Consider the following 23,257-nt stretch of genomic DNA (forward strand, 5'->3'; position numbering starts at 1 on the left):
GTATTTCTGGTATATCTGGTTTTAATCTTAATTTTATCCAGAATATATATCATTCCTTCTGTTGAACTTGAAAGTTACTATATTGATTAGCATGAATTTTTTTTCTTGCAGAGATTTGATACCATAACTAGCAAGTGATACGCTACAGTAGACATCTATAAATGTATCTAGATCTCATGGTGTCATCCGACACCAAGGGGACAGACAGATTCTTTTAGGGATCCTTGGCAGAATGATGACAGCATTAAGGCGTAGTTACAATTAAAGTTTTATTTTTCTTAACAGGACTTTATGATTAGTATAGCATAGAATTTATAATCAGAATAGACAAGATTTCTATAAGCAGAATAAGTGTAGTACAATTTTGTAAGTAGTGTAGTACAGAATTTTATAGCACCACTTAGCTTATGGTTTCTAATCACCTGGACCCTCTGCAGATCATGGCAAATCTTAATACTTGCTTTGCTATATCAACATAACAATCATAATCTAGACTTGAAAAACATATAAAAGAATACGAGTCACTCAATGCTCAGAGGAAGCAGACAATGGTGGAGGTATCCCTGGCCACTGGGAGGTTACAGGTCTCACTGTCTGTGTTCTGTACAGTTCTGGTCCAAGTTCCCACTTAGAAATTGTAACTGCTTGATTTTATAGACAGTGCTCCGTGTGCTGTTACACTTCCCTGTTCTGTGGTCATCACCACCACCTGGTTGGCTGGGTGCCTGGGACTTTCAAAGACAGTAATTAAGGGAGCAGTCAGCCTGGCACCCAAGAATCTTGAGGCTGACAGGGAGCAGAAGAAGAAATCCTATCCAGAGGGACCTTGACAGGATTGAGAGGTGGGCCCGTGCAAACCTCATGAAGTTCAACCAGGCCAAGTGCAAGGTCCTGCACCTGGGTCAGGGCAATCCCAAGTACAAGTACAGGCTGGGTGGAGAATGGATTGAGAGCAGCCCTGAGGAGAAGAACTTAGGGGTGCTGGTGGATGAGAAGCTCAACATGATCTGGCAATGTGTGCTTGCAGCCCAGAAGGCCAACGCCATCCTGGGCCGCATCAAAAGAAGTGTGTCCATCAGGTCGAGGGAGGTGATTCTGCCCCTCTGCTCTGGTGAGACCCCACCTGGAGTACTGCGTCCAGCTCTGGAGTCCTCAGCATAAGGATGACATGGACCTGTTGGAGTGGGTCCAGAGGAGGGCCACAAAGATGGTAGGAGGGCTGGAACACCTATGCTATGAGGATAGGCTGAGAGTTGGGGTTGTTCAGCCTGGAGAAGAGTAGGCTCTGGGGAGACCTTATAGCAGCCTTCCGGTACCTGAAGGGGGCCTACAAGAAAGCTGGAGGACTCTTTATCAGGGAGTGTAGTGATAGGATGAGGGGTAACAATTTTAAACTGAAAGAGGGTAGATTTAGACTGGATATCATGAAGAAATTCTTTACTGTGAGGGTGGTGAGGCACTGGAACAGGTTGCCCAGGGAAGTTGTGGATGCCCCATCCCTGGAAGCGTTCAAGGTCAGGTTGGATGGGGCTTTGAGTAGCCTGGTCTAGTGGGAGGTGTCCCTGCCCATGGCAGGGGGATTGTAACTAGATGATTTTTAAGGTCCCTTCTAACTCTGACCATTCTATGATTCTATGAAATCTGTTTGGTTTGTCTACTTGGTTCACAGGACCTTCATGGCTTGATAATGAGGAGAAAGGGGACAAATACGTGACCAGTTCGGTCTCAGAGAATGGCCGTTTGCCTTATAAAATGGCTTTAGTTATGCTAACCATATTACCAAGGGTTGGAGCAGGGGCTACCAGTCACACCCCACCCCCTAACACCATCACAAACAGGGAAGGGTGCCAGTGGTGGTGGTACCGTCACTTCTTGCTCATGGCCTATAGCTTAGTAATGGGATCGTAAGGAGGACTCCACGGCAGTAATGGGGTGCTTGTTGTCTGAAGGCTGTTCATCCGAGGAGGGAGGAGAGTATAAAATGTTGATTTTTAGTAACTGATATGCATAAAGATTTAAAGCAAGATATAACACAAAATAAGATAATTCCAACAGCCATAATAAGAGATAATATTAACAGAACATGACAGGCCCATGCTCTGAACTTAGGTAACCAAGACCACAGCCAAAACCAGGCAGTTGATAGACCTTCTGACAAGGGTTGCTTGAGTTATTTGGTGAAAGGTACGAACTTGTCTTTGAATGATGTTTATATGATATTCAATTTGTTTAGATTCATTAGCATAAAAACAAGTGATGTTTGACAGTACGCATATACCTTCTTGTGACACTGGAAGATAATCTGTGGCCCAACAGTTTTGTATAGCTGATTGTGAAAGTGAACTAATTTACAATTGAAAATTCTTTAAGGCATCTACAGTAGCATTTTGGAAAATTTCAAGCATAGCAGAAATATTTACGATAGCTTTTTCCAACTCAATAATACCTAAACTTGGAAACAATGCACGCATAAATTGATGCAATCTCCTTGGTCTTTTTATCAGGGGATTGATTACAAAACTGTTATGGCATACAGGGTAATGGTTGTGTAAAAAGGTAGTAGTTAAATTTTTGGTTTGAAATGCATAGGGAGCAAGATGTGCTATGGTACAAGTACTTCCCATTGTGGTGGAAGACTTTTATATGTGTTTGTGCTACAGAGCCATAACCACATGGATGCTAGAATGGTAGGCCACCAATTTGATTTCATAAGATTTCTGGGGAAATATTCCTTGCACTGTTGATAAGTCTCTTTTTCACTGTCAGGATGATCAAATTTGAGTAGGAGTGTGGCTCGTTTGAACAGTGTGAAAAGGATTGGCATATATACAGCCGGTCATATTATGCCATTGTTGTTAGTACTTAACCAACCATTACTCTGTAGAATGTAAAATGTAGAATTAGGACCAGTGAAATTGGCATTATCTTTGGCAAAATGTACCATTAATATTCTGTGTGAGATTCAAGAATGGTGAAATATTTTAAAAAGCAGTGTTTGTAATCACTGATTTGTTTTTACAGATCCACATGGCTCTTAAATTGGATTCATTACAAACTCTGTTTCAATTACGGCATATCAGCTGAAACTGTGTTTCTGTCTGGTTGTAGAGCAGAGTATAGTAACAGTGGCTTGTTTTTCCCACCCACCGTTGAATTTGTATGTTCAGGCATTGTAATGTACCATGGGGTTTTATCATACGAATGTGCCTTAAAAGGTTGGGTTTGATAAGTTGGAGGGTTGGGAAGCGAGTATGCCAATTTAGATTGGTACCAAGACATTTCAGGAACAGATTCAGCTATCCACACAGAATTAGTATCTGAAGACTGAGGATGGTGTAAACAATAACAGCAGTTTGATTAATTACCCATTTGAGAGATGATGTTCATGAACTGAATGACACGATTATCGTTCCAGTCATGAAATAAGGAGGAACAGGGTACAAATAAATACAATGCAATGGGTGCTATGATCATGATTTTCCTGCAGCTGGAATTTCCACAAAGGTAAAGTGATGATTCCTTGGGTGCATTCCAGGCTTATTCAGGCCGAAGAATCCATCCAAGTATAGTTCATTACCTGAAGTGATAAGAAATTATCTGGTCTTGGAAATTATCCAAGCCTCAGTGATAGCTAGAGGGAGTCTCCATTTAGGAATGGTTTTCCATATGTCCTTTTCTCAGGGAGTTAGTAAAGTGACAGATATTTTAACCACTGAAAGGTAGTTAATAAGAACAGTGTCACCCTGAGAAAAGCAACAGGCTGACAGTGGGGGTTTTAAAGGTTTTGTTGGTTGGAGAGCAGAAAAATGAGCTCATTCCACTGGGCATCTAGTGGGTGTCTGTCGGTTATTTAAGCATTTGACAGCTTCAGGTAGGGCTTTACCCCATTTTCCTGTATATAAATTTTGCCCTAGAGTTCATTTTAGTAGTCCATTCCATCTCTCGACCATGCCATTACTTTGGAGTCAGTAGGGCAGGTGGAACACCCAGGCAACTCTGTTACGTTCACACCATTCTTGTATGATTTTATTTTTGAAATGAGAGCCATTGTCAGACTGCACAGCAGAAGGCATAGGAGTGTCAGCAAACCATCCATTAAGTCCTGTCACAGTGGTAAGGCCATCAGCTTTCCTGCAAGGAAAAACTTTCCCTAAGCCTGATATTATTTCAACTCCAGTAAGGATATAATGCCACCCCTCATGTGTTTGAGGGAGAGGTCCAACATAATCAATTTGCCAAGTGGACCAGGGGACTTATTTCCTACCCCCTATCCATTTGGTCCTGAAAAAGGTAACCTCCTGACTGGGGCCCTGGCATTGTTTCTTCATCAGTTATTTCAAAAGTCTGTTTAGTGTTGCCCTGCATACAGCTTTTGCTTCAAAGAATATCCATGCACAATATATTTAGGTATCCTAGTAGCATTTAGAACTTGGGGGGTGGCGCAAAAGGGAAGTTCCAATTTTACCTTAACAATGGTATAAGAAACCACTAGTCCATTTACTCCATTTACTAATATTTTCTGATGTTTCAAAGGAATGGCTCCAGGACATGATTCTGCTTTAATCATGGATAATTGTGCTCCAGTATCTATGAGAAAAACAATTTTTAATTTATCATTTACTATGGCCTCTGCCAGTCCAAGAACCTGGTCTAGTTTCCCCAGTACTGCTTTCTGACAGGAGACAAATCAGGATATTTTTGCAGTTTGAAGGGGTTTCGCTATATGGTAGGAGCACTAGGTAAAGGTGTAGATAACTTTTCCTCTTTTTCTCTTTTGCAAGAAATTTTAGATTTTGAGAGAAGAAACGTCCATAAGCTTCATAATTTTTGCTCACAAACTAGTGGGGCTCACTGTCAGAGCTTTAAACTAGGATTGAAGAGGGAGGGGGATAATATCAGGCTTACCCATGACAAGCTGTGGGATGACATGCCAAGGTTAGAGGGACGGGGTGCTAGCGAGGGCCCTCAGACTGTTGCTCTGAGACATGCTGGCTACACTGCAACACGCTTGAAGTCTTACAGAGCGGTGCCAGGGGCTCCTGAGGTAATAGGAGCCAAGAGGAAAACACCAGTGAAATACCCCAAAGGAATTAAGGGGTGTTCCTCTAAGAAGGTGACACAGCCAACAGCCCAGCTGAAGTGCCTCTACACCAATGCATGCAGCATGGGCAACAGACAGGAGGAGCTGGAAGCCACCGTGCTGCTAGAAAGCTACGACCTAGTTGCCATTACTGAAACCTGGTGGGACGAATCCCATGACTGGAGTGTGGCTATCGATGTCTACGGGCTGTTCAGAAGGGAGAGGTGAGGAAGGGAGGGGCAGAGGCGTTGCCCTCTACATCAAGAAATGGATGGAGTATGAAGAGCTGTCTCTGAAGAATAGCCATGAGCAGGTTGAAAGCCTATAAGCATAAGAGACCGAGGCAACAAAGGGAACCTTGTTGTTGGTGTCTACTACAGGCCGCCTGATCAAGGGGAGCCCATTGATGAAGCCTTCTTACTCCAGCTATAGGAGACATCATGCTCGCGGGCTCTCGTCCTGCTGGGGGACTTCAACCACCCCGACATCTGCTGGAAAAGTAGCACGGTGAGCTGTAGACAATCCAGGAGACTCTTGGAGTGCGTTGAAGAGAACTTCTTAAGCCAGGTAATAGACAGCCCTACCAGAGGGGATGCAATACTGGACCTGATGGTCACCAATGCAAGTGAGCTTGATTGGTGACATCAAGATTGGAGGCAGCCTGGGCTGCAGCGATCATGCACTGGTGGAGTTTGCAGACCTGAGGGATATGGGTCAGGCAAAGAATAAAGTCAGGACCCTGAATTTTGGAAAGCAAATTCAAGCTTTTCAAGGAGTTAGTCAATAGGACTCCCTAGGAAACTGTCCTCGGGGAGAAGGGGGCAGAACAGAGCTGGCAGATCTTTAAGGATGATTTCCACAGAGTGCAAGAGCTCTCGATCCCCCGGTGTAAGAAATCAGGAAAGGAGGGCAAGAGACTGGCATAGCTGAGTCAAGACCTGCTGGTCAAAATAAAGGGCAAGAAAGAGATGCGCAGGCAGTGGAATCAGGGACAGATATCCTGGGAAGAATATAGGGACGCTGTCTGGTTGTATAGGGATGGTGTCAGGAAGGCCAAGAGGCAGCTGGAGCTGAACTTGGCAAGGGACTCAAAGAATAATAAGAAGGGCTTCTACAGGTATGTCAGCCAGAAAAGGAAGGTCAAAGAAAGCATGCCCCACCTGATGACCAAGAATGGCAAACTGGTAACAAAAGACGAGGAGAAGGCTGAGGTACTCGACAACTTTTTTGCCTCAGTCTTCACTGGCAACCTTTCTTCCCACACCTCTTGAGTGGATGGACCACAAGGCAAGGACTGGGGGAGCAAAGTCCCTCCCACTGTAAGTGAAGTCAAGGTTTGTGACCACCTGAGGAACCTGAACATACACAAGTCTATGGGACCTGATGAGATGCATCCCAGAGTACTGAGGGAATTGACTGATGTCATTGCCAAGCCGCTCTCCATGATACTTGAAAAGTCATGGCAGTCAGGTGAAGTCCCTGGTGACTGGAAAAAGGGAACCATCGCACCCATTTTTAAAAAGGGTAGGAAGGAGGACCCTGGGAACTACCGCCCTGTCAGCCTCACCTCTGTGCCTGGGAAGATCATGGAACAGATCCTCCTAGAAGCTATGCTAAGGCACATGGAGGACAGGGAGGTGATTCGAGACAGCCAGCATGGCTTCACTAAGGACAAGCCCTGCCTGACCAACCTGGTGGCTTTCTACAATGGAGTGACTGCATCAGTGGACAAGGGAAGAGCAATGGATATCATCTATCTGGACTTCTGCAAGGCCTTTGACATGGTCCCCCACAACATTCTTCTCTCTAAATTGGAGAGATATGGATTTGATGGGTGGACTGTTCGATGGCTAAGGAACTGGCTGGATGGTCGCATCCAGAGGGTGGTGGTCAATGGCTCGATGTCCAGATGGAGAGGGGTGACAAGTGGTGTCCCTCAGGGGTCTGTATAGGGACCAGTACTCTTTAATATCTTCACCAGTGATATAGACAGTGGGATCGAGTGCACCCTCATCAAGTTTGCAGGTGACACCAAGCTGAGTGGTGCGATTGACAGGCCAGAGGGATGGGATGTCATCCAGAGGGACCTGGACAAGCTCAAGAAGTGGGCCCATGTGAACCTCATGATGTTCAACAAGTGCAAGGTCCTACACTTGGGTCGAGGCAATCCCCGGTATCAATACAGGCTGGGGGAAGGGATTGAGAGCATCCCTGCAGGGGAGGACTTGGGGGTACTGGGCGGATGAAAAGCTGGACACAAGCCAACAATGTGCACTCGCAGCTCAGAAGGCCAACAGCATCCTGGGCTGCATCAAAAGAACTGTGGCCAGCAGATCGAGAGAGGTGATTCTGCCCCTCTGCTCTCGCGAGACCCCACCTGGAGTACTATGTCCGGCTCTGGAGTCCTCAGCACAGGAAAGACATGGACCTGTTGGAACAGGTCCAGAGGAGGGCCACAAAAACAATCAGAGGGCTGGAGCACCTCTCCTATGAGGACAGGCTGAGAGGGTTGGGGTTGTTCAGCCTGGAGAAGAGAAGGCTCACAGGACACCTTATTATGGCCTTTGAATACTTAAAGGGGCCTACAGGAAAGGTGAAGACACACTTTTTAGCAGGGCCTGTTGCAATAGGACAAGGGGTAATGGTTTAAACTAAAAGAGGGAAGATTTAGACTAGATATAAGGAAGAAATTTTTTACAATGAGGGTGGTGAAACATGAACAGGTTGCCCAGAGAAGTGGTAGATGCCCCATCCCTGGAAACATTCAAGGTCAGGTTGGATGGGGCTTTGACCAACCTGATCTAGTTAAGATGTTCCTGCTCATTGCAGGGGAGTTGGACCAGATGACCTTTAAAGGTCCCTTCCAACTGAAGGTATTCTATGATTTTAGTCACCTATGTAGCTGTTTTGTCAAGACTGCTTTTCATCATTTTTTTTTTTTAAATATAAATTAAATAAATCAGAGTTTGATTTGTAGTACACAAAAGACTATTAATGTACCTTCTGACACAGATGCATTATGTTTAAGTATGGGGTCACCTTTCAACTCTGCACTTTTAAAAGTACATGAATGTGTCTTAAGTTGCTTTCTCATACCTCTATCAGGAATTATTCTCTGTAGAGGCAGTTGTCTCTGAGATCAGATGTCCTCAAGGTTAAAGATTATTTTAAGATGTAATGAAAATGGGAATGTGTCTGATTTACTGCTGATTTGATGCCTGCTCTTAGATTTTAAGGAATGCTTTTTTTAAAGAGTGATATTTAAATTGTGATAGTTTTAAATAAGTGAATACTTTTCTTCTACAAATAATTCTGGTGTCTGATGATTCTGCAAAAGCAGCACAGTTATAAACAAACCTGTGCTTTCAATCCTTAACTAACTTGGATTGCAGCGAGATTTTGTTCAAAGGTCCTTCATAGGAATTAACATTGTACACGATGACTTAACATGAGGTTTGATAAGGCAGTTCCCTAAGTGTTTCTTAATGTATTAGCTCAAAACTTCAGCTTCATAGATGCCAGCCACAGTGTCACATGCCTTTTTTTTTTTTTTAAAGGCATGTTAAAACCTGACAATATATTACAGTATACACAGACTTGTTAAAGACAATTTAGTCAATAGAACAGTATAATGTTAGCAAATTCTACTCTGGTGTTGATGTTCTCATTGAATAATTCTCTTCGTCATCTTCCTCTCCCCCCACAACTGCATGGAACAACTTCACCTTCACCACAGACCAGTTAAGATTGTCTTGAATTTGCTGTATAGGTGACTTGACTTTTGTTTTGTGGGCTTGGACTTTTTCTGAAGTAAGCAGTTGAATAATACTGAAGTGACAGTTTCTTACATGTATTTTGCAAGACGTGATAAGCATCGCATAAGAGGCTCAGTAAATAATTTACTGATGTTGGAGAGTTTTGGGTGCACTATGTTCTCCTAACTTTGGTTTCATTGTGATCTCCTTGTGTATTTTATCGTGAGCTTTGGGAAATATAGTTTATATTTTTCAGTTGGTAAAGTTAGGGTTGCTGTAGGGCAGAGGTCTGCTTGGTTGATCTATCTTGAAGAGTAACATAACAAATTAACTTCATTGTACTGGATGTCACTCCTGTATTTCAGAGCTTTCAGCCAACACAGCTGCCTTTGCTAAAAGTGCTGCCATGTTAGGTAATTCTGAGGACCACACTGCTCTTTCTAGAGCTTTGTCTCAGCTTGCAGAGGTTGAGGAGAAGATGGATCAGTTGCATCAAGAACAAGCTTTTGCTGATTTTTATGTGTTCTCAGAACTGCTTGGTGACTACATTCGTCTTATTGCTGCATTAAAAGTAAGTACTGCTAGAAAAAATGCTTAATTTTTGTGTTTAGGGTCACACTTTGCAGTTTGTATATTTAAGGTAAATGGACAGGTTGGATGGGGCTTTGAGCAACCTGATCTAGTGGAAAGTATTCCTGCCCATGGCAGGGGGATTGGAACTGGATGATCTTTAAGGTCTCTTCCAACCTAAACCATTCTATGATTCTATGAATGTTTATGCATTTGCAATATGCATGCTTCATTATGCAGTTAAGAGTTGCTGAGTTTTTGCCTGAAATTCCAATCAAGTAAAATGAATGAATCCATGATCGATTATTCCCATGATAAAAGATTGTTGTGACAAAAAATGAGCATGGATTAATAGGATCCAGACAAAATCTAAATGGTGACTATCTTCTAATTAGAGCAATATTAATTGTGCAGAGTATTTAGGGACACCATACTAGTTAGCATGCTGTACATGTTTCTTTCAGGTAACTGATTTTTACAGTATGCTCATAAAATGTTTTCAAGAACGTAATTTGGCCATATTAGATAACCAATAGTTTCAGCAAATAAGCAACAAATATCACTTGTGGATCTACATCTCATTAAAGAAGGTATTAAATTTTGGTGTACAGCATGATTAGATTTTGACATGAAGAGGGGTTGTATTTGGTTTATGTGGCAAGGTTTTGGTAGCGGGGGGGCTGCAGGCATGGCCTCTGTGATAAGAGGCCAGGGGCTGCCCCGTGCCAGATACAGCTGGTTCCATACAGCTCCCCAGCGGACCCACTGCTGGTCAAAGCTGAACCAATCAGCAAACTGGTGGTACCTCTGTGAAAACATATTTAAGAAAGGACAAATTGCTGCTCAGCAGAGTGTGTGTGTGAGGGGGAAGCGTAAGAAGCAATCCTGCAGACACCAAGGTCAGAGAAGAAGGAGGGTGAGGAGGTGCTCCAGGTACTGGAACAGGTATTTCCCTGCAGCCTGTGGAGAGGACCACACCCTAGCTAGTGGATGTACCCTGAAGGAAGCTGCAGTCCTGGAGAGCCCATACAGGAGCAGGCTCCTGACAGGAACTGTGGCCTGTGGAGAGGAGTCCATGCAGGAGCAGTTCTTGAAGGACTGCATCCCAGGGGAAGGACTCGTGCTGGAGCAGGGGAAAAGTGTGAGGAGGAAGGAGCAGCAGAGAGGAACTGTTATGAACTGACTGCACCCCCCCCCCCCATCCCTCCTGTGCTGCTCAGGCAGGGGTGAGGTAGAGGAGTTGAGAACGAAGGAGTGAAGTTGAGCCTGGGAAGAAGGTGGGGGGAAGGTGGTTTAGTTTTTATCTTTGTTTCTCACCTTCCTACTCTGTTTTTAAATTGTCAATAAAATAATCTTCCCCAAGTTGAGTCCGTTTTGCCTGTGATGGTAATTGGTAAGTGATCTCCCTGTCTTCATCCTGACCCACGAGCTTTTTTTTCATCTTATTTTCTCCCCCTGTCCTGTCGAGGAGGGGGAATGAGAGAACAGCTGTGGGTGGGGGTCTGGCAGCCAGCTAAGGATCAACCCATCACAGGGGTGTCTAAGAATTTTATCCAGAAATATCTTTGAACTTGTCAGGCTGTTGAGTATATATTTTTATATTTTATATATCTATATACACACTTAATATATATAGTTATAGTCTATATGTTATTATATATATTGTTATTCTATATATTATATAGAATACATAATATCTTAAAAATGTATACTTTAATTCTACTACCTCCATCCATTACTAACAAAAATGTACTGCCAGTTATGGATATAGTCAATGAAAAAGTTTGCTAGAATCTGTATTTAGAGAAGCATTTGTGTATTATAGCACTTTACAGTGGTTGCTTTGGTAGTATTGTGATGGGACAAGGAACACAAAATGATTTGAAGCACCAAGGTGTCTGCTCTAAAGAGGCTTCTTGAATGCCCTCTGTTATTTTTAGATGGCATTTAGCTGTGCAAGCATGCTGTCAAATGAAATCCAAGACACAGTGAAGTTTCTTTTGAGTATACTTGTTCCAGTTTTATCCAGAAATATCTTTTCCTAATAGGAATTTAGATAGTTTTAACAATTGCAATTACTTAATAAATGCCCATGCTTACAGGGTGTGTTTGATCATCGAATGAAATGCTGGCAGAAATGGCAAGATGCTCAGGTCACTTTACAAAAAAAACGTGAAGCTGAAGCAAAGCTCCAACTTGCCAACAGACCTGATAAACTGCAGCAAGCTAAAGATGATATAAAAGAGGTAATGTTGTCAAGTATTTCTATTATTATGGAGGCCAGGCTTTTTGTACTGATTCATTCAGTCACCATTAATGCACTATTTTATACAATGTTTGTTTATAAATCACGTATTTTCTATTTTCCACATTTACTGAAATTTTTAAAAGGAATTTATTTAAAATATGAGATGTGTACAATTGTTACCCATTCTGAGATATTTAAGGCAGTTGAATACTGTCTCTACAGAGTCTGGGAGATGGGAGGAGGGGAACATGAACAAGTTAAAAAATGCTTTTAACTGTTGCAGATGACTTGGGTAGTCAGAAGAACATCTCTTGGCTTCTAAAGCTAAAATCTAGCTAAAAAGACAAATGGAGAACTGTTCTCATGTTTTGCTTAATGATCTAGCATATCTACTTATATATATATTTTAAATATATACATATAATTTCAGTAAAAATCTAACATGTTGAAGTTTCATAAATTATACACTTTTTCTAACATGCTTCACTAAGGAAATTGAAGAGGTAGGACATTCATTTTCTCATGAAACAATGGAGAACATCATTGCAGATTTCAATCTCTTATGCATTTTATTTTGTTTGGCTGCCTCATTGGTCACTAACCCAAGCTGATTTGCTCTTTCTGCATTTCAATATATTTTACGTACAGTGTTGAAGCTGCTCGTTAATGTGGCTTTCTTTTTTTCTTTAAAAAGGCCCTTGTTGACTGGGGGGGGGAAAAGCATCACTCTTGTGACCACATTCTTGATGGTTGGCTCTCTTGATGTCATCCATCCACCATGCAACAAGTGAGCTGGAACTCATTGGCAAAACTAATTCCTGAGTGTTTGGAGTAGTAGGAAATACTCAATGACCCTTTCTCATTCTTAATGTAAAAAGAATTAATGATGTTGTTCCTGAAGGATTTCTTTTTCCTACTTTATTGTGTCCTCAAAACACCATGTTAAACAAGGGAAAGATTTTTTTCATTGTCAGAAACTGTAAGATGGCAAACTTATCCAGTGACAATTCTTACAAACCCTGGTGTTTGGATATGATGAATCTGGGATGTGGGTCCATAGACCTATAGAGGCTTTCTCTGAAGTCTTGGGCACCTCTAAGATGCTGTAATAGGAAGGCATGAGTTTTTCAAAGCAGTCTTAATCTCTCTTTTCCAGTGCAGGTATGTCTGCAAGGGAGTGGTGGATTGTGGCAAAAAGGGGCTTCTCCTGAGCTTTCTGGAGCCAGGGAAATGCTGGGAGAGTACAGGCAACCCACAGGAGCTGGCAGGTGGCACGAGGGTTGCTGATGAGGTGGGGACAGGGCCAGCAGTAACAGCAGCCACTCCCATAAAAGGCAGCCCTAGGGAGCTGGGCAAACAGAGCGTGGTGCAGCAGTTTGCACGGAAGCTGTACCAGCTTGACCAGGGAGCCATGGTATCTATCCAGTGGAAAGCCTTGACCTCCCTAATCTCTGCACCCAGCAGGACTGATGCAGCTTCCCAGACAGAGCTCTCATGGGAGCACGCTGCCACACAGGTATCAGACTGCAGAGTGTGCCCTACTGTTACGCCAATAACAGATGGCTGCAGTGAGCACACCTGTGGGAGGTGCACCCAGGTAGAACTCCTCTGCTTAGTGATGGAGCTTCCGGAGGAGGTAAGTAGGTTGAGAACTATCAGGGAGTGTGAGAGAGAGACAGACTGCTGGAGTCACGCCCTACCTTCCTTGGGACAGGCCCAACAGGCAGACAGGGCACATAATACAGAGGATTCCCTGTCCTCTCTCTGCCTGGCCGAATGTGGTAACTTAGAGGATTGGGGGACAATGGCAACAAGCTTCTGCCCTGCGTAGCAGGCATGTCTCCCCAGTAACTCCCCCACCTTCCCAGGTACCCTTGCAAAATAGGTACGAGGTTCTGCATGCAGAACTGACCAATGACAAGGACAATGATTCAATTAGTGCGGAGGCATCACTGAGGTTAAGTCGAACTACACCCTGCATCAAAACCTCTTCAGTAAAGAAAAAAAGATGGGTCATTGTCATAGGTGACTCTCTCCTGAAGAGAGCGGAAGGCCCAATATGCAGACTGGACCCACTTAGGGAAGTCTGCTGCCTCCCTGGGGCCTGGGTTAAAGATATAAAGAGAAAGCTTCCTTCCCTGGTATAGCCCTCAGATTATTATCCTTTACTGATTTTTCAGACAGGCAGTGATGAACTGGCAACAGGAAGCCCAAGGGAGATCAAAAGAGACTTCCGGGCCTTGGGACGACTGGTTAAGGGGTCAGGAGCACAAGTCGTGTTCTCCTCTATTCCTCCAGTTACAGAAAAGGACGAGGGAAGAAACAGGAAGAGCCAGCAGATCAATACCTGTCTCCAAGATTGGTGTCAGCGGCAGAACTTTGGGGTTTTTGATCATGGGTTGGTTTATGCAACACCAAGCCTGCTGGCAACAGACGGGGGTATGTCTGTCTCAAAGGGGGAAAAAGATTTTTGCACAGGAGTTGTCAGGGCTCATTGAAAAAGTGTCTTGTGTTGAGCGACACAGGACTAACTTCTCTTCTAATGCTGAGGAGAACTCCCATTTTGGAAGACTCTAGTGTCTGAATTTGTGAAAATGTTTACTTTATAGCCAGCTAGGCTATGTGGGATTCAACGTCTCAGTGTTTCCAAGTCTTGCCAGGTGCAGGGATGAGAAGGAGCGAGGCCTGGGCATTTGACCCAGGCTGGCCAACAGGATGATTTCATACCATGAATGTCACGTTCTATATAAATTAGAAAGTTTGCTGCGTAGTTTCTCTCTCCCTTGATGGCAGCAGTCCAGAGAAACTCCTTGCCCCAGTGCCAGACCCCTGAGGCCTTCCCTTCCTCCCAAAGCCGTTGCGCTCGCAGTGTCTGACATTTACTGTCCACTGCTGGGAGTGCACAGCTTCCTACTGATGTACTGGTTCTTTAGTATTATTGTTAATTATTTAGTCTTCTCCTATTAAATCTATTTATATTTCAAGCCTCGTGTTCTCCTTTGCTTTCCCCGATTCCCCTTTCTGGGTGGGGAGGGGTCATCAGCTGATACAATAATTGTCTAAATGACAATTAATTGTTATGGGTTTTCCTTACCAACAAGGAGGGGCTGGTGGGGAATGTCAAGCTCAAGGGTAGCCTTGGCTGCAGTGATCATGAAATGGTAGAATTCAAGATCCTTCGGGCAGCGAGGAGGGCACACAGCAAGCTCACTACCCTGGACTTCAAGAGAGCAGACTTTGGCCTCTTGAGGGATCTGCTTGGCAGGGTAACATGGGATAAAGCACTGGAGGGATGAGGGGCCCAAGAGAGCTGGTTAGTATTCAAGGATCACCTCCTCCAAGCTCAGGAGCGGTGCATCCCAAGAAGGAAGAAGTCAGGGAAAAAAGCCAGGAGGACTGCATGGATGAACAAGGAGCTCCTGGACAAGCTCAAAAGCAAAAAGGAGGCCTACAGCGGGTGGAAGCAAGGACAGGAAGACTGGGTGGAATACAGAGAAACTGTCTGAGTGGCCAGGAACCAGATTAGGCAAGCTAAAGCCCAGATGATAGAATTAAATCTGGCTAGGGGCATCAAGGACAACAAGAAAAACTTCTATAAGTATGTCAAGGATAAAGGCAAGACTAGGGAAGATGTGGGCCCTCTCCAGAAGGAAACAGAAGACCTGGTCACCCAGGATATGGAGAAGGCTGAGGTACTGAATGACTTTTTTCACCTCGGTCTTCACTGGCAAGGGTTCTGACCACGCCGCCCAGATTGCAGAATGCAAAAACAGGGGCTATGAGAATGAAGAACCGCCCACTGTACAAGAAGATCAGGTTCGAGACCATCTGAGGAACCTGAAGGTGCATAAGTCCATGGGACCTGATGAAATCCATCCAGGGGTCCTGAGGGAGCTGGCAGATAAAGTCGCTAAGCTGCTTTCCATTATATTTGAAAAGTCGTGGCAGTCTGGTGAAGTTCCCACTGACTGGAAAAGGGGAAACATAACCCCCGTTTTCAAAAAGGGAAAAAAGGAAGAGCCAGGGAACTACAGGCCGGTCAGTCTCGCCTCTGTGCCTGGCAAGATCATGGAGCAGATCCTCCTGGAAACTCCGCTAAGGTACATGGAAAACGAGAACATGATTGGTGACAGCCAACATGGCTTCACCAAGGGCAAGTCATGCCTGACAAATTTGGTGGCCTTCTATGATGGTGCTACAGCATTGGTAGATAAGGGGAGAGCAACAGAGGTCATTTACTTGGACTTATGCAAAGCGTTTGTCACTGTCCCACGTGACGTCCTGGTCTCTAAATTGGAAAAGCATGGATTTGATGGATGGACCACTTGGTGGATAAGGAACTGGCTAGATGGCCGCACTCAAAGGGTTGCAGTCAATGGCTCAATGTCCACGTGGAAATCAGTGATGAGTGGCGTTCCTCTGGGGTCAGTACTGGGACCAGTGCTGTTTAACATCTTTGTCAGAGACATGGACAGTGGCATTAAGTGCACCCTCAGCAAGTTTGCCGATGACACCAAGCTGTGTGGCACAGTCGACACGCTGGAGGGAAGGGATGCCATCCAGAGGGACCTTGACAGTCCTGAGAGGTGGGCCTGTGCGAACCTCATGAAGGTCAACAAGGCCAAGTGCAAGGTCCTTCTCCTGAGTCATGGCAATCCCAGGCACAAATACAGATTGGGTGGAGAATGACTTGAGAGCAGCCCTGAGGAGAAGGACTTGGGGGTGCTGGTGGATGAGAAGCTCAACATGACCCAGCAATGTGTGCTCACAGCCCAGAAAGCCAATGGCGTCCTGGGCTGCATTAAAAGAAGTATGGCCAGCAGATCGAGGGAGGTGATTCTGACCCTCTACTCTGCTCTGGTGAGACCCCACCTGGAGTACTACATCCAGTTCTGGGGTCCTCAGCACAAGAAGGTCATGGACCTGTTGAAATGGGTCCAGAGGAGGACCGTGAAAATGATCAAAGGGCTGGAGCACCTCTCCTCTGAAGACAGGCTGAGAGAGTTGGGGTTGTTCAGCCTGGAGAAGAGAAGGCTCCGAGGAGACCTTATAGCAGCCTTCCAGTACCTGAAGGGGGCCTACAGGAAGGATGGGGAGGGACTCTTTATCAGGGAGTGTAATGATAGGACACGGGGTAACAGCTTTAAAGTGAAAGAGGGTAGATTTAGATTGGATATTAGGAGGAAATTCTTTACTGTGAGGGTGGTGAGGCACTGGAACAGGTTGCTCAGGGAAGCTGTCAATGCCCCATCCTTGGAAGTGTTCAAGGCCAGGCTGGATGGGGCTTTGAGCAGCCTGGTCTAGTGGGAGGTGTCCCTGCCCATGGCAGGGGGGTTGGAACTAGATGATCTTTAAGGTCCCTTCCAACTCTAACCATTCTGCGATTCTATGATTCTTAAACCTTAAGAAAGAGCTTTAAACACGATTTGAAGGGGGAAGTGGATGAAACCAGACTTGCCAGAGATAAGCCTGGGGGTGGCGTGCCGATGTTTGCGGGACGGTATGCTAGTGAGGCCCTTTGGTCTGCTGTCTCAGTGAAGGTAGGGGATGGAGATCCATGTTGCAGCAAAGATGCAAGAGTTAGAAACTACGGCAGCGCCTGGGAATGGTCAGGTAGGAATTAGGGCTTCTCCCTTCAAAAAGGTAGTGGGACCATTAGCCCAACTGAAGTGCTTCTACACCAATGCATGCAGCATGGGCAACAAACAGGAGGAGCTGGAAGCTGTTGTGCAGCAGGAAAACTATGATGTAGTTGCCATTACAGAAACGTGGTGAGATGACTCACATGACTGGCGTGCTGCAGTGGATGGCTATAAACTCTTCAGAAGGGATAGGTAAGGAAGGAGAGATGGTGGAGTGGCCTTGTATGTTGGGGAGTGTTACGAATGTCAAGAACTAAATGATGGTGATAATAGGGTTGAGTGTTTATGGGTAAGAATCAGTGGGAGAGCCAGCAAGTCATATCATGGTGGGAGTCTGTTACAGACTGCCCAACTAGGATGAAGAGACAGATAACGTAGTCTATAAGCAGCTGGGAGAAGTCTCACGATCACTAGCCCTTCTTCTCATGGGGGAGTTCAACTTACCAGATATCAGCTGGGAATACAGTACAGCTGAGAGGAAACAGTACAGGAGGTTCCTGGAGTGTGTTGAGGATAACTCCCTGACACAGCTGATGAGTGAGCCAACTAGGGAAGGAGCCCTGCTGGACCTGCTGTTTGTAAACAGAGAAGGACTTGTGGGGGATGTGATGGTTGGAGGCCATCTTGGGCATAGTGACCATGAAATGACAGAGTTTTTGATTCTCAGAGAAGCAAGGAGGGGGTTCAGCAGAACTGCCACCATGGACTTCTGGAGGGCAGACTTTGGGCTTTTCAGGAGCCTGGTTGACAGAGTCCCTTGGGAGGCAGTCCTGAAGGGCAAAGGTGTCCAGGAAGGCTGGACATCTTTCAAGAAGGAAGTCTTAAAGGTGCAGGAGCAGGCTGTCCCCATGTGCCAAAAAATGAGCTGTCAGGGGAAGAAGATCAACCTGTCTGAACAGAGAGCTATGGTTGAAACTCAGGGGAAAAAGGAGAGTTTATGGCTTTTGGAAGGAAGGGCAAGCCACTCAAGAGGACTACAAAGATTTCATGAGGCTATGTAAGGAGAAAATTAGAAGGGCCAAAGGCCAACTAGAGCTTAACCTGGCTACTGCTGTTAAGGACAATAAAAAATGTTTCTGTAAATACATTAACAGCAAAAGGAGGACTAAGGATAATCTCCATCCTTTATTGGATGTGGGGGGAAACATAGGACAAAGGATGAGGAGAAGGCTGAGGTACTTAATGCCTTCTTTGTCTCAGTCTTTAGTAGTAGGACCAGTTGTTCCCTGAGTACCCAGACCCCTAAGCTAGAAGACAGGGACGGGGAGCAGAATGAAGCCCCCGTAATCCAAGGGGAAATGATGAGTGACCTGCTACAGCACTTAGACACACACAGGTCTATGGGGCCGGATGGGATGCACCCAAGGGTACTGAGGGAGCTGGAGGAAGTGCTCATCAAGCCACTTTCCATCATTTACCTGCATTCCTGGCTAACTGTGGAGGTCCCAGTTGACTGGTGTCTAGCAAATGTGACGCCCATCTACAAGAAGGCCTGCAAGGAGGATCCGGGGAATTACAGGCCTGTAAGCCTGACCTCGGTGCCTGGGAAGGTCATGGAACAGATCATCCTGAGTGCCATTATGCAGCACAAGAAGGACAACCAGGTGATCAGGCCCAGTCAGCATGGGTTTATGAAAGGCAGGTCCTGCTTGACTAAGCTCATCTCCTCTTACGACAAGGTGACCTGCTTAGTGGATGAGGGAAAGGCTGTGGATGTTGTTTACCTGGACTTTAGTAAGGCCTTTGACACTATTTCCCACAGCATCCTCCTGGAGAAACTGGCTGCTCATGGCTTGGATGGGCATGCTCTTCGTTGGGTAAAAAACTGGCTGGAGGACCAGGCCCAAAAAATTGTGGTGAATGGAGTTCTATCTAGTTGGCGGCTTGTCACAAGGGGATGTTCCCCAGGGCTCAGTATTGGGGCCAGTTTTGTTTAATATCTTTATCAAGGATCCGGATGAGGGGATTGAGTGCACCCTCAGTAAATTTGCAGACGACACCACGTTGGGCAGGAGTGTTGATCTGCAGGTGGCTCTGCAGAGGGATCTGGACAGGCTGGATCGATGCACCAAGGCCAATAGTATGAGATTCAACAAGGCCAAGTGCCGGGTCCTGCACTTGAGTCACAACAGGCTTGAGGAAGAGTGGCTAGAAAGCTGCCTGGCGGAAAAGGACCTGGGGGGTGGTGTTTGACAGCCTGCTGAATATGAGCCACCAGTGTGCCCAGGTGGCCAAGGCGGCCAACAGCATCCTGGCCTGTATCAGGAACAGTGTGGTGAGTAGGACTAGGGAAGTGATCGTCCCCCTGTACTCAGCACTGGTGAGGCCGCACCTCCAGTACTGTGTCCAGTTTTGTGCCCCTCACTACAAGAAAGACATTGAGGTGCTGGAGTGGGCCCAGAGAAGGGCAACAAAGCTGGTGAAGGGTCTAGAGCACAAGTCTTATGAGGAGTGGCTGAGGGAACTGGGGTCATTTAGTTCGGAGTAAAGGAGGCTGAGGGGAGACCTTATTGCTCTCTACAACTACCTAAAAGGTGGTTGTAGCAAGGTGGGTGTCAGTCTCTTCTCCCAAGTAACAGGTGATAGGACAAGAGGAAACGGGTTCAAGTTGCACCAGGGGAGGTTTAGGATGGATATTAGGAAAAAATTCTTCACTGAAAGGGTTATTAAACGTTGGAACAGGCTGCCCATGGAAGTGGTTGAATCACCATCCATGGAGGTATATAAATGATGGGTAGATGTGGTGCTTAGGCACATGGTTTAGTTGTGGACTTGGAGGTGGTAGGTTAATGGTTGGACTTGATGATCTTAAAGGTCCCTTCCAACCTAGATGATTTTATGATCCTGTTATGACTTATTGCATAGCTCCATAAGTGTACATCTGAAAAGACACTAAGGGAACTTTGAATAAATACAGATTAAAAACATAAATATCTCAAGATATTTATTTGAATAGATGTTCATTACGTATCATAACAGTAAGATGACACTGCACCACAAAATGCTCTTGTGATTAAATAGCACCACTAGATTGCTAGCAGGAATCTACTATATCGGTGTATGTTGCTTCCTGGCTGCTTTTTTTTCTGGGGAAGATAACTGTTACCCGATCTATTAGTTCCCATAATTCAGTTAGTATGTTGAGAATAACAGATACAGTTGCACTTTTAGAATGTCTGTTAGCATGCATATGTCTGAAGTGTCAGGATGATAGCTTTTTTCATAATATACTTTCACAGATGGTTTAAATTTAGCAATATAATAGTTGCATAAAAGGAGGTGCAAAAGAAAGTCTAGTAATGATAAGGTAACATAGCTGGTGATGCTTTCTTAATTGTGTAACTGGATGTCTTTTGACATAAAGTAAGGATAAACATGACCAAGTGTTTTGTAGTATTAATATTAATGCCTTGTTCCCAGTATGGCAAAACCCTACAAGCAGCTTCACTTCCTCTGAATTTTCCTTCTGTGCTCTTACCTGCCATTTTTTATTTTCTTTTTCTTTTTTTTTTTTTTTTTAATTCCTGCTGTCTCTTAAAACAGTCACCACTGAGCAAGAGAGCTTGTGCTTTGGCTTGCCTACATATGTTCTGATCAATAAACACATCCTTGTTAGCTTGTCATCTGCAGCAGAAATATGACAAAGATAAGCATTTACTTGACCATAGGCAGAGATGAAGATTTAATAATCTCTTCTGTGAATAGGAAAGTACAGGTAACTAATTTTTGAGACTTTTTCGTATTTGATTGAACAGGTAAGAAAACGTAAAGATTTAGGTTCCTTTTATAGTAGTGTTTGTGAAGGGATTAGCTAATAAAGCTTTAGAGATCCTTTTTCTTTGCTAAAGAATCTTTAAATTTTTTGTTACTAAATATTTGCTAATAACAATATTAAGATATTTTTATATTTGGTATACAGATAACATTGCCTTAGAGATATCATTGTTTTAACTGATCTGATGATATCCTTATCTATAAATTGTTGTTTTGAAATCACTCTACTGAGACTTTCCCTTAAGTATGTCAAAAACCAAATAGGTGCTTTTCAACTCTTGAATGACTGTCACTAATATACTAAATAAAAGTTCAGATACTGATAGACTGAACAGAGAATGCAATCTTATATCTGCATGTTTTTCCTTTGCCAGTGGGAGACAAAAGTTCAGCAAGGGGAAAAAGATTTTGAACAGATCTCCAAAACCATTCGTGAGGAAGTGCAAAGATTTGAGGCACGTATAATTTTGTACAAATAAATGACAGTTTTGCTTTAGATAATATTGATGTTCCAAGCAAACTTGGTTAAGAGGTTAATCTGCCATAATTATTTACTCTATTAACAGAGGGAACGAGTGAAAGACTTTAAAACTGTTATTATCAAGTACTTAGAATCATTAATGCAAACACAACAGCAGGTATGAAATTTTAAAATTTTTGTACGAGTTAGTACTTAATATGTTCCATATTAGGTTAGTTAAAAAACGCAGGCTTTAAGTATAGCAGTTTCTAAAATATAACTAACTCTAGTCTGTAATAGGAGAACATAGTGATTGCTGTTTCCCAGCTATTACTGTTCTCACTTGCATAGCCCTAATTCAGGGGAGCAAGAGCGAAGCTTTGTTAGGGAGGTGGGGGGAGAGTGGAGAGTCTTTTCTATTCAAGTAATACTTTTACTTGTAGATTGGAGTAAAATGCATGAAATATGTGCTTAGGCTTACTGAGGAGACTTGAATACTCGAATGCTTATCTGCTTAAAAAAAAAAGTACTGAATATTTTACAGCAGTAAAACAGCTTTCAGTGACTCAGAAGTAGGCCTGGTTCCCAAATGAGTGTCTGGAATCTTTCCTTTTTTCAATCTGAGAGTATAACCCTCCAGCTTTGTTTAATAAAAATAAAATAAAATCATTTAAAAAAAACAAAACAAAGCACCTTTAGAGGTAAGAATGGGAAACTCACTGTGCAAGCAAATTCTGTATAACTGTATTCTGTGGCAATGTGCTCAGTGTGTAAAACTAACTCTGTTTGCATGACCAGATTTTTGTATTTATTACTTGTGTTTTTCTTGCATCATGTAATAATGTGAATGGATAATTAATGAATGGACAATGGATAATGTGAATGGAAGCATCTATGTTCTTACTTTGTCCAGTGGAGACAAATTCAGTACAAGAGGAGGAAGGTGTATGTGTGTTCTTTTCCAACATTCAGTACTTAAAGTAAGGTTTGGTGGTGTTTGTTTTTTTTTTCCTTCTCTGCAAGCTAATAAAATACTGGGAGGCATTCCTACCTGAAGCCAAATCCATCGCCTAAACGAAGACTACTGCAAATAACAAGAGCCTCCAGATGTTTGTCCTGGATAAAAACTAAATTCCACACTGAAATCACTTCAAAATCATCCAAATAAACCACTATATATTTTATGAATTAACGTGTGGTGGTTTTATATACCATACCATTTTATTAAAAAGCTGCATGTCATGACCCTCTTTGAAGTGGACTGTGGCATGATGTTCTGCGATACATTGCTGAATTGAACACTATTGTGTCTTAATACTTGCACCAAAATGTGCACTGTAAGGCCAGAAAGATATTTTTGTTCTTTACAATACAATGTTCTGTAGTATGTTTACCTGATCTTTGAAACAAATTTAATTGCATTGATTAACGTTCACTTACACATTCCTGTACAAAATCATGTTTCTGTGATTACGATAATAAAGAAATGTATCTTGTGAAGCATTAAACTCTTATTTTGTTTCTCTAGATATTTACTGGTATTCTTAAAAGTAGCATTTATAACAGATTGAGTTTATATCAAAAGCGGCAACACATAGAATCGTAGAATGGTTTGGGTTGGAAGGGATCTTTTAGAGATCATCTAGTCCAGCCCTCTTGCAGTGCATCAGTTGTCATGCATTGAGCATGCCAGCTTCACACAATATCATTTGCTTGCAAATGGGCCTG

The 23,257-nt window shown here is 43.7% G+C and overlaps 1 protein-coding gene across 2 annotated transcripts in view; it reads left to right on the forward strand.

Moving 5' to 3' along the window:
• LOC128901935 (sorting nexin-2-like) overlaps positions 1 to 22,975 on the forward strand; it is a 62,009-nt gene extending 39,034 nt beyond the window's left edge. For both annotated transcript variants that reach the window (XM_054184085.1, XM_054184086.1), the window contains exons 11-15: positions 9,201 to 9,406; positions 11,508 to 11,651; positions 21,444 to 21,524; positions 21,636 to 21,707; positions 22,553 to 22,975. In XM_054184085.1, the coding sequence (XP_054040060.1) occupies positions 9,201 to 9,406; positions 11,508 to 11,651; positions 21,444 to 21,524; positions 21,636 to 21,707; positions 22,553 to 22,603 (554 nt within the window). In that variant the 3' untranslated portion in view covers positions 22,604 to 22,975. The remainder of the gene's footprint in view (positions 1 to 9,200; positions 9,407 to 11,507; positions 11,652 to 21,443; positions 21,525 to 21,635; positions 21,708 to 22,552) is intronic.
• Positions 22,976 to 23,257: the final 282 nt, after the last annotated feature.

The sequence above is a fragment of the Rissa tridactyla genome, chromosome W, assembly GCF_028500815.1.
Source record: "Rissa tridactyla isolate bRisTri1 chromosome W, bRisTri1.patW.cur.20221130, whole genome shotgun sequence".
Lineage (NCBI taxonomy): Eukaryota > Metazoa > Chordata > Aves > Charadriiformes > Laridae > Rissa > Rissa tridactyla.